Genomic DNA, 17,466 nt, shown 5'->3' on the forward strand with positions numbered 1-17,466 from the left:
CTTCCTTCTAATACTTCAACTAATCTACTTAATTACTTTTAATCTATTTCACTCATTGGAACCTGATGACCTCTGGGCAGTTACTGTCTGCTATGTTCTCATCTTTACCCTGTTTACCAAGGAGAATGTCTTATATAAACGGACAGTGGATGGCAGATTGCATGAAAGAACTCATTCAATAATGTCCTTAAGATTGGCAAGAAAGAGCCAGGCATGGTGGCCTATAGCCTATAATCTTCAACTGTGGGGGAGGCAGAGATCTAGAGGAGTGTTATTCCAGGCCAGCCTGGTTAGGGAGCTAGCAAACCTCTATCTCTAGCATTTTCCCAGTAAGATGTAGGAAGGAACATGGTGGTCCAGGCTAAACCTAAACCAATAAAGGTTGAGGATGTGGCTCAAATGATGTAGCACTTGCCTTGCAAGGGCAAAGTCTTCAGTTCGAATCCTAGTACTGCCAAAAAAAAAAAAATCAAGAAAAAAGAATACTAACACATGTGTTATTATCACAAAACTCATGGTAGATCTTTTCTTCCCATGAGTCAGAATTTTGTCTTTGTGTATACTTTGTCAGAATAGTTGCTTGCTCACATTTTTCTCCTTTCATTCTCTGCCAGTCATTCTATTAAAAATATCCAATATCTCACATCCAGACTGTTGTCAAAAGTAGAAAACAGTACCAAATAGTCTAGGTAATGCTTTCTTATTCTAGTAGTCTAGAGCCAGGGCTGTCTACTTCCCTGGAGACTTGTCAGCAACCAAGAGTGCCATGTGTTTACTTAGGGCAAGAGTCTCACCAAGAGGATCTGTTTCATAGCTGTTGGGATCTTCAAAACACCCAACTGTAGATAGAGACCGTTCCTCAAGAACTCTTAAGTAATATTCTGTCCACTCCCAGCTCTCATGCCACCATGGCTCAAGCTGATAGGAATAAGATTCTTGAGAGCTCCAAATTCCTTTGGAGGGGGGATGTGTGTGTTTGTGTGTGTGTATATGTGTCAATAAAAGTGTCTATATTATTTATACTTGTGTTGAACAATATAATATGTGGGTTGGTTTGCTTTTGAGACAGAGTTTCTCTATGTATCCCAAGCTGGCCTCAAACTTCTACCTCCCAAGTGGTATGATTATAGGCATATACCATCATGCCTGGCATGGCATGATAAAAAGGCTACTGTTGTCTGGCAGGTGAACATATCCATCATCCTACATATTTACCCTTTTTTTCTTTAGTTCAAGAGCTCTAAAGTGTACTCTTTTTGCCAAAAATAATCAGTCTATTAGCTCTAGTCTACATATTGTACATTAGATCCTGAGAATTATTTATCTTATTTATGTGCATACTGTGTATCCTTTGACCTGTGTTTTCCCATTTCCTCTCCTGCTAACCATGACTTCTGCTTTATATTCTCTGTGTGACTTTTTAAAATATTTTATCTTTAAGATTATGAGATTTTTATTTGGTGTGTGTTTCATTTTATTTACCATAACATCCTCTATGTTTATTCCTGTGGTAGTGGTTGAACCTCCTTTTATAAGACTGAGTAAAATTCCACTATGTATTTGTGTATGGGTATGTATATATAATATAATATGTATATTATATATACATATATATGCATATATATACATATATATACATGTATATATATACATATACATATATATATACATATATATATGTATATATATATGTATATACATATATATATATGCATATATATGTATATGTAATATAATCACACACACACACACCACCCATAACACACACCACGCATCTTTCCATTGGTGGACAGTGAGGTTGTTTCCGTGTCTTGGTAATCATGAGTAACACTGATCAGGGGAACACAGAAGCCCTTATGAGGTGGTGATTCATTTCCGTTGGGTTGGTGTCCAGGGGAGAGAAGTCATACATAGTTCGTTGTTAACTTTAGAAGTCTCAGTCTCACTGTTTGCCTCACTAGCAGTGTCAGTCTGCATTCCCAATGGAATATAGTGTTCTCTTTCTTCACACCCTTGCTTAGGCTTATCTCTTCTTTTCTTGATAAGTTTCACCTGAGCAAACATTTTGTATTTCCCTGTTGATTATGAGATTGCTTAAAGATATGACTTAAAATTTTTAAAATGAGCCAGGTATCATTGCCTCACACCTGTAATCCTTGCTATTCAAGGAGATCATGGTTCAGAACCAGCCCAGGTAGAAAAGTCCATGAGATTCAGTTTCCAGTATAACCAGCAAAAAGCCAGATTGGAGGCATGGCCAAGTTGGTGGAGCACCACTGAGTATGTAAGCTGAGCGAGTATGAGGCCTTGAGTTTGAATGTCAGTGTATCTAGTATCTCTTTCTCTGTCTGTCTGTCTCATTATACAATACACCCCTACACACTATTCAAAATTGCAACTCCCATAACATAAAATCTTTTTAAAATATTTATTGTAGAGGCTCCAGGAACTTTAGCAGTTGCAGTGCTGATGACTTTGAGAAGTTAACTTTAAATAAAGGAGGAAACTGCCTTCTCAATATTCCAAAGCCTGATGAAGCCTACAGTGCCCCATCCTGTGGTAACAAATTGGTGGACCCTGGGGAAGAATGTGACTGTGGCTCACCAAAGGTCAGTTTTAATTTTCGTTTTTGCTTTAGGAAATTATCATGAGATTTGCAAAAACAAAATGGTTGGTTTTGGGTGACTCTGGCATAGTAACTAATAGAAAGTTTAATGGCAAGGAGGGGATAATTGTTTTGTCTGAGTGGATGTGTCACTGGGGATTTGTCACCTGCTTCTCAGAATATAGCTCTAATCATGCCATCTGTTTGGAACCCAAAGGAAAAATGTAGTATCCTATTTTATTTATTTATTTTACATACCTGACAAAAGTGGAGTAATTTATATATGTCCTTTGTGACTAGTTTATGTCAGTTAGGACATAGTGATCAAGGACACTGTATTGTATTATTTACAAATGATAAAATCTTTTAAAAGCTGAATAGTAGTCCATGGTGTGTGTGTGCGTGTGTGTGTGTGTGTGTGTGTGTGTGTGTGTGTGTGTGTGTGTATGTGTGTGTGTATTTTTTCTGTATTCTTTATTCATTCATCTGTCATTAAGCATTTTAGATAGTTTGCACATCTTGGACACTGTGAATATCACTGCAGTGAAATGAGAGTACAGATGTCTGTTTGAGATTTTGATTTTGGTTTAGATAAATAGCAAAAGAGGGATTTCTTGATCATATGGTAGTAAGATTTTAAATTTTTTGAGGAGCCTCCGTACTGTTCCTTAGTGGCATTTCACATTCTAACTCAATGTTCACGAGTTCCCATTTCTCCACATCCTTGCCAGTACCTTATGTCTTTGCTTTTACTGTTGTTTAGAGCAATCTTAACAGATGTAAAAAGCAACATCATTTGTGCCTTGGACTGATATTTCTATTGATGTTTCCATGATCACTACTAATAGTGAACATCTTTTCATATACCTGATGGCTATTCGTATGTCTTCCATGGAGAAAATGTCTGCTAGCATATAATTTAAAAATACTTTAGCCATAAGAATTTTTAAAAATATTTTAGCCATCAACCCTTCTTAGGTATATAATCTGAAAATATATACTCCTACTCACCATTTTGGCTTTTTCACTCTAGTGATCGTTTCTTTTGCTATACAGAAACTTTATATTGTTATAGTCTCACTGGCCTATATTTGCTTCTGTTTGTGATCTTAGTTTCAACTTTCAGAACTGGAAAGACCAGTATCATGAAGCCTTCACTCTTCCCTGAGTGTTTTACTATTTCAGGCCTACATTTCATTGTGTGTGTGTGTCTGTGTGTGTGTGTGTGTGTGTGTGTGAGAGAGAGAGAGAGAGAGAGAGAGAGAATGCACACATGAATCCCTCTCCCCCCTGAATTAAAGGTAGGTGCTGGTGCTTGAACTCAGAGCCTGTATGCTGTTCCTTGAGCTTTTTTAGCTCAAGGGTAGCATTCTACCACTTGAGCCACAGCTCTACTTCCAGCTTTTTTGGTAGTTTATTGGAAATGAGAATCTCACAGACTTTCCTGCCTGGGCTGTCTTTAAAACATGACCCTCAGATGTCAGACCCCCTTAACAGCTAGGATTACAATCATGAGCCTCGGGTGCCTGGCTCAAATTCTTTAATCTATTTTCAGTTCATTTTCATGTGTATGGTAAAAAAAAACAAAAACAGCAACAACAACAACAACAAAAACTCCCAAAACCTACCAAGGTTCTATTTTCATTCTTCTGCATGTGAAGATTCAGTTTTCCCAGCACCATTTGTTGAAGGGACTTTCTTGTACCTGTTCTTTCTTCTTGGCATTGTTGTTGAAGATGAATTGACATTGTTATGCCTGGATTTCTTTCTGTATATCTATTTTTATGCCCGTACTCTACAGTTGAATTACAGTAACTTTGTTCAATAGTTTGTAATCAGGAAGTGTGATGTCTTCAGCTTTGTATTTCTTTTTTCTCAAGATGGATCTGGCTACTTGAATTCATATGATTCCATATGAATTTCAGAATTGCTTTTTGTAATTCTTGTTTACAATGTCATTGGGCTTTTTATAGGATGTACATTGATTCTGTATATTACTTTGAATAATGTGGTCATTCCACCAGTATTCTTCCAATGGAAAAATTCCATCTGTATCATTTTTGATTGCTTTTACAGTGTTTATAGTTTTTTTTTTTTTTTTTTTTTGGGTCCAGTCATGGGGCCTGAACTCTGGGCCTGGGTGCTGCCCCTCAGCTCTTCAGCTCAAGGCTAGTCTACCACTTGAGCCACAGCGCCACTTCTGGCTTTTTTCTGTTTGCTTATGTGGTGCTGAGGAATCGAACCCAGGGCCTCAGGCATGCAAGGCAAGCACTCTACCATTGAGCCACCTTCCCAGCCTGTTTATAGTTTTTTAGTGTATAAAACATTCACCTCATTAACTATATTATTTTATTATTTTGATGCTATTGTAACTGCCATTTTTCTCAATTTTCTTTTCATGTAGTTCATTGTTAGTTAGTATATAAAAATGAGCCTTTTTTGTTACTTTTTAAATCTTACCACTTAATGATTTTAATTTATGCACTATTGGAAGTTGTTATGACACCATTTAAAATAGTTTTTTTTTAATTTTGTCAGTCATGGGACTTGAACTCTGGGCCTAGGCTCTGTCCCTGAGCTCTTCAGCTCAAGGCGAATGCTTTACCACTTGAGCCACAACACCACTTCTGGTTTTCTGGTGGTTTATTGGAGATAAGAGTCTCACGGATTTTACTACCTGGGCTGGCTTTGAACTCTGATCCTCAGATCTCAGCCTCCTGAGTAGCTAGGATTATAGGCATGAGCCACTGGTGCCTGACTTTAAAATAGTCTTTTTATCCTAAACTAACTTTCTATGCACATTGTTCCTTTCTCAGTTCTTTAGTCTATTACAAAACTGAGTCTGTCTTGCTGAGCATTTTTTTTTTTTTTTTGGGGGTCCGGTGGTGGGGCCTGAACTCTGGGCCTGGGCACTGTCCCTCAGCTCTTCAGCTCAAGGCTAGAGCTCTACCACTTGAGTCACAGCTCCACTTCCAGGTTTTTTCTTTTTTGCTTATGTGGTGCTGAGGAATTGAACCCAGGGCCTCAGACATGCAAGGCACGCGCTCTACCACTGAGCCAACTTCCCAGCCCCTTGCTGAGCATTTTTGAACAACAAAATTGCTACCTTTATCAAAGTATAATTGAATATGACAATAAAAACTTAAGGTTTACATAGAGAAAACCTTAATTTATAAGGAAGACTATTAGAACGAGGAGAGATCTTTGATACCAGTTTTCAAGCATCTCAAAATCAAACAAATAGGTTTTTGTCTTAAAGGGAAAGCGAAGATAAACATACATCCAGCAGAAGCTGGAGAGGTGCAGGGAAGTGATCTGTGGGGCACTGATAGGAAAGTGTCAGCTGTGGCTGCAGGATTTTCAGGAAGAAGCCAGCATTGTGTCACTGTGCTGGATTCCTGAGAGAAGTTACCATAAAAGGAGAAAGGTTTATTTTGGCTCAGGATTTAGAGGTTTCATTCCAAACTTACTTGGCCATATTGCTTTTGGCCTGAGTAAAGGATGAACATCCAGGGAGCCTGTGGCAGAGGAGGCTGGTAATCTTATGGTAGACAGGAAGCAGAAGGAGCTAGGGAGAGGAGGTGGAGAGAAAGAAAAGAGAGTCTGGGAACAAAATTTGCCCTTTAAAATCATTCCCCTACTGACCTATTTTTGTCAACTAGGCCCCTTCTCTGGATAGCCCGTTAATCAGCTCTCAATCAATGAAGTCCATTGATGAGGTCAGACAGAACATATGATCACTGAACACTGTTGCCGTAGTGGCCTAAAACGTGGGCCTCTAGGGAGCGTTCCAGACCCAGGCTGTAAGAGGGCCATGCATGTTACCTTTTCATGGTTGTGAGGGCAAGCAAAGTGTGAAATCTTATGGAAAAGAATAAAACGTGACTAAATGTGGGTCCGGACAAAACAAAGAATAAGTTAATATATACTTGTATGCACTGAGTCTACAGGAATTAGACATCTTTAATGAGTGCAGTAGGTAAGTTTTGACACATGTAGACATAATTAAAAACATTACCATCAAGCTAATGATATCACCTTAAAAAGTTCCTTGTGGATGGGTGCTGGTGGCTTATGCCTGTAATCCTAGCTACTCAGGAGCCTGAGATCTGAGGATTACAGTTCAAAACCAACCCAGTCAGGAAACTCCGTGATATTCTTATCTCCAATTAACTACCAGAAAACTTAAAGAGGCACTGTGGCACAAAGTGGTAGAATGCTAGCTTTGAGCAAAAGAGCTCAGTACAGTGCTCAGACCCTGGGTTCAAGCCCATGACTGACAAAAAAAATCCAAAAAATTCCTTATGCCCGTTTGGTGATCACCTATTTCCCCCAACCCACTCCATTTTTAGTCAGTCCTGAGGCTTGAACTCAGGGTCTGGACACCGTCCCTGAGCTTTTTTGCTCAATTCTAGCATTCTACTTCTTGAGCCTCAGCTCTACTTTCTGGCTTTTTGGTGGTTAATTGGACATAAGAATCTTAGGGACTTTTTTTCCCAGGCTGGCTTTGAACCACAATCCTCAGACCTTAGCTTCCTGAGTAACTAGGATTACAGGCATGAGCCACTGTTGTCTGGTTTATACTCACTCCTTTATATCCTCAATTTTTCCTGGATTGTTTCCAACTTTATCTCACTATATATAGTAGCATGCATTTTGTAAGATTTTATAGACATAGAATGGCTTTTGGTATCTTGGTTCTTTCACTCAGCAGAATTTTTGAGACTGGTTTATGTGCAGTTTGGACAGCAGTTCCTCCCCACCCCCATTTCCTGTTTGCAACTTTGTGTATCTGTCTGTTGATGACTATTTGAGTGGTTTTTAGTGAGTGTACATTACAAATAAAGCTTAGTAGGATAGTCACCTCCTAGATTTTATGTGGACTTATTTATATCTCTCTTGGGCAACCAACCAGGAGTAGAATGACTTGGTCATAGGGAGCTGTGTGTTTGCACAGTGTCCCCTTCCAACTAGGGGGATAGGGTGTTCAGTGCTACCATCTCCTTATCAGGACCTCATGCCTCCTGGTCTACAGCATTGGGAGCCTGTTAGCTGGAAGATGAAGCCCCATTCTGGTTGTACTTCGCTAGTTCTCATGCTGATTTTGTGTGTGTGTGTGTGTGTGTGTGTGTGTGTGTCTGTCTGTCTGTCTGTCTGTCTGTCTATATTTGACATTTATGTATCTTGTGGTGCTGTGTCTGTTCAATTTGTTTACCTCATTTTAGGAACTTGATTAAGTGTTACTAATTTTGAGAATATCTTCAATATTCTGATATACATCCTTTGACTTATGCACATTCTGTCTAAATTGTTCCTTATCCTTAATTAACAGTATTCCCCCCACCAAAGTTGTAAAGTTCGTTTTTCGACATAACAACTTGTACATCTCATTGTTGCAATGGGTCCACCTGTATCCTTATTTAAACGGTTTGTTTTTGCCCTTCCCCTCCACAAATTACACCAATATCAAATACAATGAAAGCAGGGGAGGGACATACAAAGCAACAAAGAAATCATCTTGTAAATATGTTAGAAACAATTGCAAGAAAGAAAAATTATTTGAATACTTATCTTTGGGGTTCATTTCACCTAACATCAACTTATCTGACCATTTCTGCTTGTCTCAGACATGTACTAGTTATTTTAAATAAGGAAAACCATGGGACCTATGTTTCTTTGGGCCTGGCTTGCTTCACTTAATATAATTTTTTCCAAGTCTTTCCATTTCCTAACAAATGGGGCAATGTCATTCTTTCTGATGGAGGCATAGAATTCCATTGTGTATATATACATTTTCTTGGTCCATTCATCTGCTGAGGGGCATCTGGGTTGGTTCCAGATCTTAGCTATGGTAAATAATGCTGCAGTAAACATAGTTGTACTGGTAGCTTTAGTATGGTCTTGTTTGTGAACATTTGGGTAAATGCCCAAAAGTGGGATTGCTGGGTCATAGGGGAGCTCCATGTGGAGTCTTTTGAGGAACCTCCATACTACTTTCGAAAGTAGTTGAACAAGTTTACATTCCCACCAACAATGCAGTAGGGTTCCCTTCTGTCCACATCCCCTCCAGCATCTGTTGTTATTAGAGTTCTTGATTATAGCCATTCTAACTGGGATGAGGTGGGATCTCAATGTTGCTTTGATTTGCATTTCTTTTATGGCTAGAGAGGTTGAGTATTTCTTCATGCATCTATTGACCATCCTTCTTTCCTCTTCAGAGAAGTTTCTCTTTAAGTCTTTAGCCCACTTATTTATTGGGCAGTTGTTTCTTTGAAGATTTGTTGTTGGGAGAATTAATTTTTTGAGTTCCAAGTGTATTTTAGATATGAGTTCCTTGTTCATTGTATGGCTAGTGAAGATCTTCTCCCAATCCGTGGGCTTTCTATTGATCTTGCTAGCTATCCAGTAGATGGAAAGAAATAATTAAAATTAAATCAGAATTAAATGAATTAGAATCCAAAAAAACCATAGAAAGAATTAACAAAACAAATATTTGGTTCTTTGAAAAAATTAACAAAATTGACAGACCCTTAGCAAATCTTATCAGAAAAAGAAGAGAACACACCCAAATAAATAAACTCAGAGAATGGAAACATCACCACAGAAACAACCAAGATTCAGAACATTATAAGGGAATACTTCTCAAAACTTTATGCTAATAAGTTTGAGAACTTGGCAGAAATGGACCTTTTCCTAGCAAATATTGACATGCCAAAACTAAACCAAGATGAGTTAAACCATCTTAACAGGCCCATATCAAGCATTGAAATAGAAACAGCAAATAAGAGACCTCCCATCTAAGTAAAGCCCAGGACCAGATGGATTTACAGCAGAATTCTACAATGCCTTCAAAGCAGAGCTCACAGCAATACTCCTCCAACTCTTCAATGAAATTGAAAGAGAAACTTCACTACCAAACTTATTCAACGAAGTCATCATAACCCTCATCCCAAAACCAGGCAGGGACTCATCAAAGAGAGAGAACTATAGACCCATTTCTTTGATGAACATTGATGCAAAACTTCTCAACAAAATATTGGCCAGTCGACTTCAACAATTCATCCAAAAAATCATACACCCCCGCCTGCAAGTTATTGTATAGTTTATTTTAACAGTATCTTTTAAAGATCAGAATGTGTATATTTGATTAACTCTATTTGAACTTGTATGGATTGTATTCTTGATTTTTAATCCAAAAGTTCTTTGCCTACTCTCAACTTACTGAAGTTTTCTTTTCTTTCTTTCTTTTCTTTTTGCATTGCTAGGGTTTGAACTCAGGGCCTTGCTAGGCAGGTATTCCATGCTTCCACCTTTTTTTTTTTTTTTTTTTTTTTTTTTGCTTTAATTGTTTTTTAGATAGGGTGTTGAATTTTTGCCCATAGTAGCTTCAGGTCATGTTCTTCCTACCTGTGCTTTCAATGTAGCTGGGATTACAATGTGAGCTACAATGCCTGCCTTTATTGTTAATTGAGGCTTCGTCTTCCTTACATTTTTCCCTTGGCTGTCTGCAAATCCTAGTCCTTTCGAGCTCTTCCTCTTGAATTTCTGAGATTACAGGTGTGTGCCACTACACCCAGCTCCAGATTTTAGATTTTCCATTTATGTTAATTTTCTATTTTGACTTGTTGTTTTTGGTATATTGCAAATTCATTATAGTTCATTTATCTTACAGTTTTTACTGTGAGATGGAGATGCTATTTGATCAGTGTACCTTGAATAGTTGTGTTGAAATACCATGCTGGCCCATAAATTTGTATAATTATTATATGTTAACTAAAAGAAAAGTGAAGTTTAATACTTTTACTAGGAAATATTTGTAAGCAGACAGAAAATTGGAAAATAGTACATACACTACTAATAGACTCTTTTAAGTCATTTTTCCGAAGTGGTGGCATCTGATAAGGATGAAGCACATGGTAAGAATTAGACCACTGATTGTGCTGTATTAACACAGGAGAGAAGAGATTTCTGTTCATTAAGTCTTCCAGTCTGTGGTACTCTGTGATAACACTCTGATCAGACTAAGACATATATGCTGACTTTAGTCTTCTAAGATGTGTTGAGACCAAAATGCTCGAAGCTACAGAGGCTGATCAGTCTAAAAGTCTAGTTTAGGAGTTGTTTATGGAGAAACTTCACTGACATGGTTAGAATGAAGCAGATTTTAAGAAAAGCAAAAAGACTTATTTGTGACCTCTAATAATCTATTTCTTTGCTCACAGCTATTCTCTCTTCACAGGAGTGTGAGCTGGACCCATGCTGTGAAGGAAGTACTTGTAAGCTGAAATCATTTGCTGAATGTGCCTATGGTGATTGTTGTAAAGACTGCAGGGTAAGGAATTCCTTCCTATTAGGAAAAAAAAAGAATAGAAAGAGAAAACTCGATGAACTTTGTGATCTTTCATTAGGATTTATGCACCTGGGTCCAGGATTTGTGAAGGTTTCGATCTCTTGTATGTTCATTCTCACTTGCTGGTTTCTTGCAGTTTCATTAAAATGGAGTAATGACTGGGTGGTGGTGGCGGCGGTGGTGGTGGTGGTGATGGTGTGTGGATCAAAAGGGTGGGTCTGTACTTTCGATATTTAAGACTGTGTGTGTGTGTGTGTGTGTGTGTGTGTGTGTGTGTGTGTGTGTGTGTGCGCGCTCCTCTCCACCCATTCTGAGGAAGCTTAATTTCATAGGTTAATGCAGGTAGTAAGCCAGGGGTATTTGTTAAGTTCTAATGAAGATCAGTCATCAATACTGCTCTGATTTTTTTTTTTTTTTTTGATGAATATAGGATCCAAGGTATATTTTAGTGCTCTAGGAAGACCTTCTTTTACCAGGTGCTAGTAGAAAGGAGATAGAGAGGATAGAACCACTGGAATAATGTTGGTATTTGGTTATATGTGGTAGCTGGCTTTATGAAAGAAGTTAATAGGAAGGTGGAGAGTAAGGTAAACAGAAGAAAATTAGTTAATATTGTATAGTTAGGGATCGAGGAGGTAAAGTCAGGAAAGATTAGTAGATATATAGACATACATACATAACAAAGCCAGTGATCATGGAGAAGAAAAGAAAAAAAATTAACATGAAAACCAAACATAGAAAGCAAAAAATGAAAAACAAATAAGAAGAAGTAATGTTCAACTAATGTAGTTAGCAGGTAATGGGGAAGATTTAGCAAAGGAAAAGCAGAAGTAGGAGAGATGAGTAAGAGGAGAGTTCTACTTCTTGATATAAGGAGGCTATAGAAGGGGAATGTTATGAGAAGGAGGTGAAATTATGATCCAAAGAGAATACTAAAAGAGATAATGGGCTTCAGATAGCATACTTTTAAATAAAAGGAAGAGGGAGAAGAAAAATTCAAGATGAAGTGTTAGAATATAGGAATTATAAAGTAAATGGTGTTGGTCTGATTTACAGAAGAGAATAACCATATAGTTAGATAAATATAACACTCAAACACTTGAATCAATATAAGAACAAAGACAAACAGGCTTATATTCAACATGAATTTATTTTTCTTGTTTGCCTCAATATATGTATGTGTAAATGTATACATTTAAAAAATAACATAAGTATAAATATATATTCATAAGCAAAAATATATTTTCCTTGCATATATATAAATATATTAATATATAAACTTATCTGTAGATTGCAAAAGGCTGTTTTATGTTTAGGCCTTCCCTCAGAAGGTCTTACATGGGACAAGGGCCTTCAGAGTTCAAGCTGATGGCTGATGTGTCTCTTTTTGATTTAGTAGGAAGTCCCAAGGCTGCTTAGCTCCAAGAGGTGGAATCCTGCCTTTATCTAATTGTGGGTTGTGCTGCACTTGTTTGAACTTCCATTATCTCTGTCTCCCTGTGCAATGATGCACTGGGCTCCTGCAGCCTCTGGCTTCCTGGCTGTCTGCCTTCTCAAATTTTAAATTTTTGCTCTTCCCTGCTAACTGTTTCGCCCTCCCTTCCCATACCTCTTATAACTGACTTAACCCCGAGTTCTATGGTAAAGTGACTTGTGGGTTGTTAAGCTGTGACTGCTTCTTAACACTGTACTCTCAGAGAAGCTTTCTCAATATGATAACTCTGCATTCTCTAGGAGACATTCAAATTTCTTCCAATTAATTTATATTAGAGGAATTATTGGGCTAGAATATGCATCTTGAAAGTTTTGATCTGTGTTTTGTATGTCTTCCACAAGTTTGCTAGTCTTTGCTAATGTCAACAGTGTTAATAACCAGTTGCTCTAAGGGATAGCATTGGTTACTAGCAAGCACTATAATCTGAGTTGGTGTAATAGGGTACAGTATTCATTTGTTCCTATTTACTCTGCATTTTTTAGTTTGCTTTTTATTTTCATTTGTCATGTTTATAATTGCTCATTATTGGCCCTTGTTTATTTTTCTCTTGGGTTATTATGTCTTTTATTGTTAGAACTCTTCAAATGTGACTAATTGGTGGAAATGTTTCTGATCAGGAATATAATTTGAATCTTCTTACCCTAGTTCCTTCCAGGAGGCTCTTTGTGCCGGGGAAAATCCAGTGAATGTGATGTTCCAGAGTATTGCAATGGTTCTTCTCAGTTCTGCCAGCCAGATGTCTTTATTCAGAATGGATATCCATGCCAGAATAACAACGCCTACTGTTACGACGGAATGTGCCAGAACTACGATGCACAGTGCCAAGTCATCTTCGGTTCAAGTAAGATAGTCACAGTCAATCTCTTTGATTTTACCTATTTTTCTTCAGAGTTTTTTTTTTTTTTTAAAGGAAAACAAATGTTATTGATGGTGTCTTTTCCCTCTCCTGCTATATCTTCTTTCTTTCTTTTCCAGTGACAGTCATGATCATGAATTTTCATGCCTAAATTTGGTTGATTTTTTTTCACTCATATAAAATATATACATATATGCACATATGTAGTATTGTTTTCTAGATTTTTGTTTGTTTTTTTGCAGTAATGGGGCTTGAACTCTGGGCCTGGGCATTGTCCCTTAGCTAGCCACAGAGCCACTTCCGGTTTTCTGAGTGGTTTATTTGGAGATAAGAGTCGTAGGGACGTTCCTGCCTTGGCTGGCTTTGACCCATGATCCTCAGATCTCAGCCTCCTGAGTAGCTAGGATTACAGGCGTGAGCCACAGGTGCTCGGCTGTTTTCTACATGTTTTGTGTGAGGAATAAAATGCAGATATTCATTTATGTTATGCAAATGCTCTCCTAATAATCTCCTTCCTCTAACTACTAATATTCTTGTTTGAATCATATAAGGTTATTTGCCTGGTCTATTTTCATCCTTCACCCAGAATATTCTTGAGACCTATCAATATTAGTATATATATATCATAGTAAATTATAGTAATTGATTAGTTAAATGGACCATGATTTTGGTATACATTTTCTTAGGGATGGATATATAATGTGTGCATTTAGTTTTCCCATATTTTTCTTTTTAAAGTTTTCATTTTTTATCAAAGGTTGCCAGCCAGCTGGACTGCAATTTTCTAAAGGTTGTATCTAGTTCTATTGTAGACAAGTACATTGGTGAAAGTGCTCGTTTGATTAGAGAAATGTTCAATTATGCCAGAGACCATCAACCATGCATCATTTTTATGGATGAAATAGATGCTATTGCTGGTCGTCGGTTTTCTGAGGGTACTTCAGCTGACAGAGAGATTCAGAGAACTTTAATGGAGCTACTGAATCAAATGGATGGATTTGATACTCTGCATAGAGTTAAAATGATCATGGCTACAAACAGACCAGATACACTGGATCCTGCTTTGCTGCGTCCAGGACGATTAGATAGAAAAATACATATTGATTTACCAAACGAACAAGCAAGATTAGATATATTGAAAATCCATGCAGGTCCCATTACAAAGCATGGTGAAATAGATTATGAAGCAATTGTGAAGCTTTCAGATGGCTTTAACCGAGCAGACCTGAGAAATGTTTGTACTGAAGCAGGGATGTTTGCAATTCGCGCTGATTTAAAAAACCAACTTACTGTATGGGGCTGGGAAGGTGGCTCAGTGGTAGAGCGCTTGCCTTGCATGCATGAGGCCCTGGGCTCGATTCCTCAGCACCACATAAGCAAAAAGAAAAAAGCCAGAAGTGGCGCTATGGCTCAAGTGGTAGAGCGCTAGCCTTGAGTTGAAGAGCTGAGGGACAGCGCCCAGGCCCAGAGTTCAGGCCCCACGACTGGACCCCCCCCCAAAAAAAAAAAAACCCAAATAACCCCAACTTACTGTATAGTGTTTAGTTTGGAAATTAAACCTTTTTTCTACCCAGCTCCCCCATCCTTTGAGGCAACAAGTTTTATTATTATTTTTAATCTAACTTTTTTGTTATTTTCACTAGGTCTTTAGATATCTCTTGATAATGCTGCTTTTTTTGATTTTTTGAGGGATGAAAATTAGTTTTTCCTTCTGTTTCTGTTTTCAGCCCTGACCTATCATCCATGTACATGTTCTTTAATTCTGCATCTTCTCAGCATGGATTCATTGTAGTTTTAGAGCAGTGTTGACTGCTCGTTGTGTAATAAACATGCAACACTATCCACAACTGACCTGTGTAGCAGGTTATAGTTGCTTTTCTGCCTTTTGTTTTTTCTAGAATTAATAGTTCCTTTTTTTTTCTCAGTCAGTTAGTTTTGTGTATATTTACCACTGATTAAACGGCAAGAGGTTAGCCTCTATCCTGGTCTTGCCTTGAGGTGTTCACAGGCATCCAGTGTTCTGCTCATTTCAATCTATTTGAAGGAGTCTGAACAGAAGATCTCTTCCCCCCTCCTCCCGCCCCACATTCCTTTGGGTGTTGTCTTATGGTCTTCTGAATTTGTCAGAATTCTTCAGAGAACAGAAGCAATAGAGTATGAATGTATGTACACGTATACATACAGATATAAACACATATGCAGATACATACCTCACACTCTGAATTGACACACGTGGTTATAGAAGGCTAGTAAGTACCAGATTGCAATGTGATCAGTAGAGGTAATGGTCTCATTCTAGGCTGAGTCTAAGTGCTTTACAACCAGTAGGGCTGGTGAAATGGTTCCAGTTTGTGAGCCAGGAAGAGCTGGTGTTTCAGTTCTGTTCCAATGGCAGAAAAAAAGCTGATGCCTCAGTTTGATTGAGAGTCATTCATGAGGACAATCTGCTTTACTAACCCCACTGAATTAAAACTTAACCTCAGCCCAAATTGCCCTATAGACAGAAAGTCAGTATATGTTATTTTACATAATAAAGAGGTAAGAGAGGGAAGAAAATAAGGGCATTTTATCACAGTTATATTTGTACCAAAATAAAGAGAAATATTGGTGATAATTACAGTTCTCATTCAGTAATAGTTCATGTGGTCACCTGTCTATTTATTCCATATTCCCTTTACTGACCCTAAGTACCTCAGCTGGTTGTGATTTTTTAACCTGGTGGGGTGACTAACCCACCATTCCTGAAGGGTCTAGATGCCTAGGGGTCTTGATTTGATTGTTGCAGTTTTAGTAGTAATTTTAGCGAGTGGGACTGGAAATACTAAAACTGTTGTAAGGGCTCTCTAGTATTGCAGACATGCTGTTCTTCCCCCCATTGTAGGACAGTAGTCAAGTTTTCGCTTAGTAATCTACTAGTCAGGATCAGTTGTCTAGTCAGAGTAGTGAACTCCCTCTTTGCCTGAAATATGAAGAGCTCAACATGGTTAGATGTTTTACTTCCCAGTTCGTTGGAACCCTCCTGGCAACTTCTGGTAGAAGACTATTTCCCTTTGAAATGAAGACCTCTAACCAGCAGAGCATAAAGTTATGCAATAATAAGTATAATTTTGCTAGTGGGTTACTAGGGGTGACAGTGAGTTTTGCCAGTTACATTTCTACCCCTGGATTCCCCTGACTCTGTTTTGGGAAAATAAGCATAAATATTCAGAGAATATATATCCTTTTGAAGAACTTTACCCTAGTCCTTCAAGGTACTACCAGTGCTAGCTAGTATTTCTATCATTCATTAATGAGATAGCCACTTTGAGATCATGTGGAACAGGCTAGCTATCACAGTGAATTCCATAAGCATAGCTTCATTGCTGCTTATCATTTGTTCTGAAGTGAGTTCCTTAAACTTAAGCAAAGCTGTATGGAATATCATGGTGATGGATAAGGAATTTGGTAGATCCATAGATGCTAGTTTTGCAGGAGCTTGTATGTAGGACATTCAGCAAATCCACATCCAGAGTGTCTATTTCAATAAGAATTAACACTGGCTCTTCCTTCTTGGAAAGGGAAGAGCAAAATCTCCCTACTTCCAGGTTCTTTGGGCTAATCTCTCTAGGGAATGTTACCAATTAGGTTCTTTGCTGCCAGTGGACTTGGTATTTAGCAATGACTGTAGCAAAGTCAGCTATTTTTTCTGAGCTCATGAATAACCACTAACTCTCCCACTATGGGTACTTCGTTTATGCGCCTTTTGGGTAATGAAAGGAGTGGCTGGAGAAAGCGGCTGGCTATAGTCTACAGAATGGATCATCCTATCTGCTTGATTATTAAAACCACTGGCCACAGTAAGTAGATGGGTCTATAATTACATATCTGTTTACCTGTTCTTCCAGGCATAGCAAAGAATCAGGTACACTTGATGGATGTCCTAGAAAATAGCTATAGTGTTATAGATGTCCACTCTTGGGGGGGTGCCTGCCTAATTTGAAGAACCTTTTATAATCTCATCATCATTCTTTTCCTGCTCTATCAACTCATGGTGGAGAATTCACCTTGCAGTAATAGGTGCTGGCTAGAAGAGAAAGATCTGTGCAGTTGGAGTGAGGATTGTGGATAGTTGGGCTTCTTCATATACTTGACCTGTGCTTTTGAAGCCAGCTTGTTTCTAG

The 17,466-nt window shown here is 38.1% G+C and overlaps 2 protein-coding genes across 2 annotated transcripts in view; both read left to right on the forward strand.

Moving 5' to 3' along the window:
• Adam9 (ADAM metallopeptidase domain 9) overlaps positions 1 to 17,466 on the forward strand; it is a 107,911-nt gene that overhangs the window by 46,732 nt on the left and 43,713 nt on the right. The window contains exons 12-14 of the mRNA XM_042679405.1: positions 2,438 to 2,609; positions 10,845 to 10,937; positions 13,096 to 13,291. Of these exons, the coding sequence (XP_042535339.1) occupies positions 2,438 to 2,609; positions 10,845 to 10,937; positions 13,096 to 13,291 (461 nt within the window). The remainder of the gene's footprint in view (positions 1 to 2,437; positions 2,610 to 10,844; positions 10,938 to 13,095; positions 13,292 to 17,466) is intronic.
• LOC122107646 (26S proteasome regulatory subunit 10B-like) lies at positions 13,968 to 16,211 on the forward strand. The gene is made up of 3 exons (XM_042679453.1): positions 13,968 to 13,976; positions 14,064 to 14,597; positions 16,188 to 16,211. The coding sequence occupies exons 1-3, from the start codon at positions 13,968 to 13,970 to the stop codon at positions 16,209 to 16,211; spliced, it is 567 nt and encodes a 188-aa protein (XP_042535387.1).

This window comes from Dipodomys spectabilis, unplaced genomic scaffold, assembly GCF_019054845.1.
Source record: "Dipodomys spectabilis isolate Male_0828 unplaced genomic scaffold, ASM1905484v1 ptg000052l, whole genome shotgun sequence".
Lineage (NCBI taxonomy): Eukaryota > Metazoa > Chordata > Mammalia > Rodentia > Heteromyidae > Dipodomys > Dipodomys spectabilis.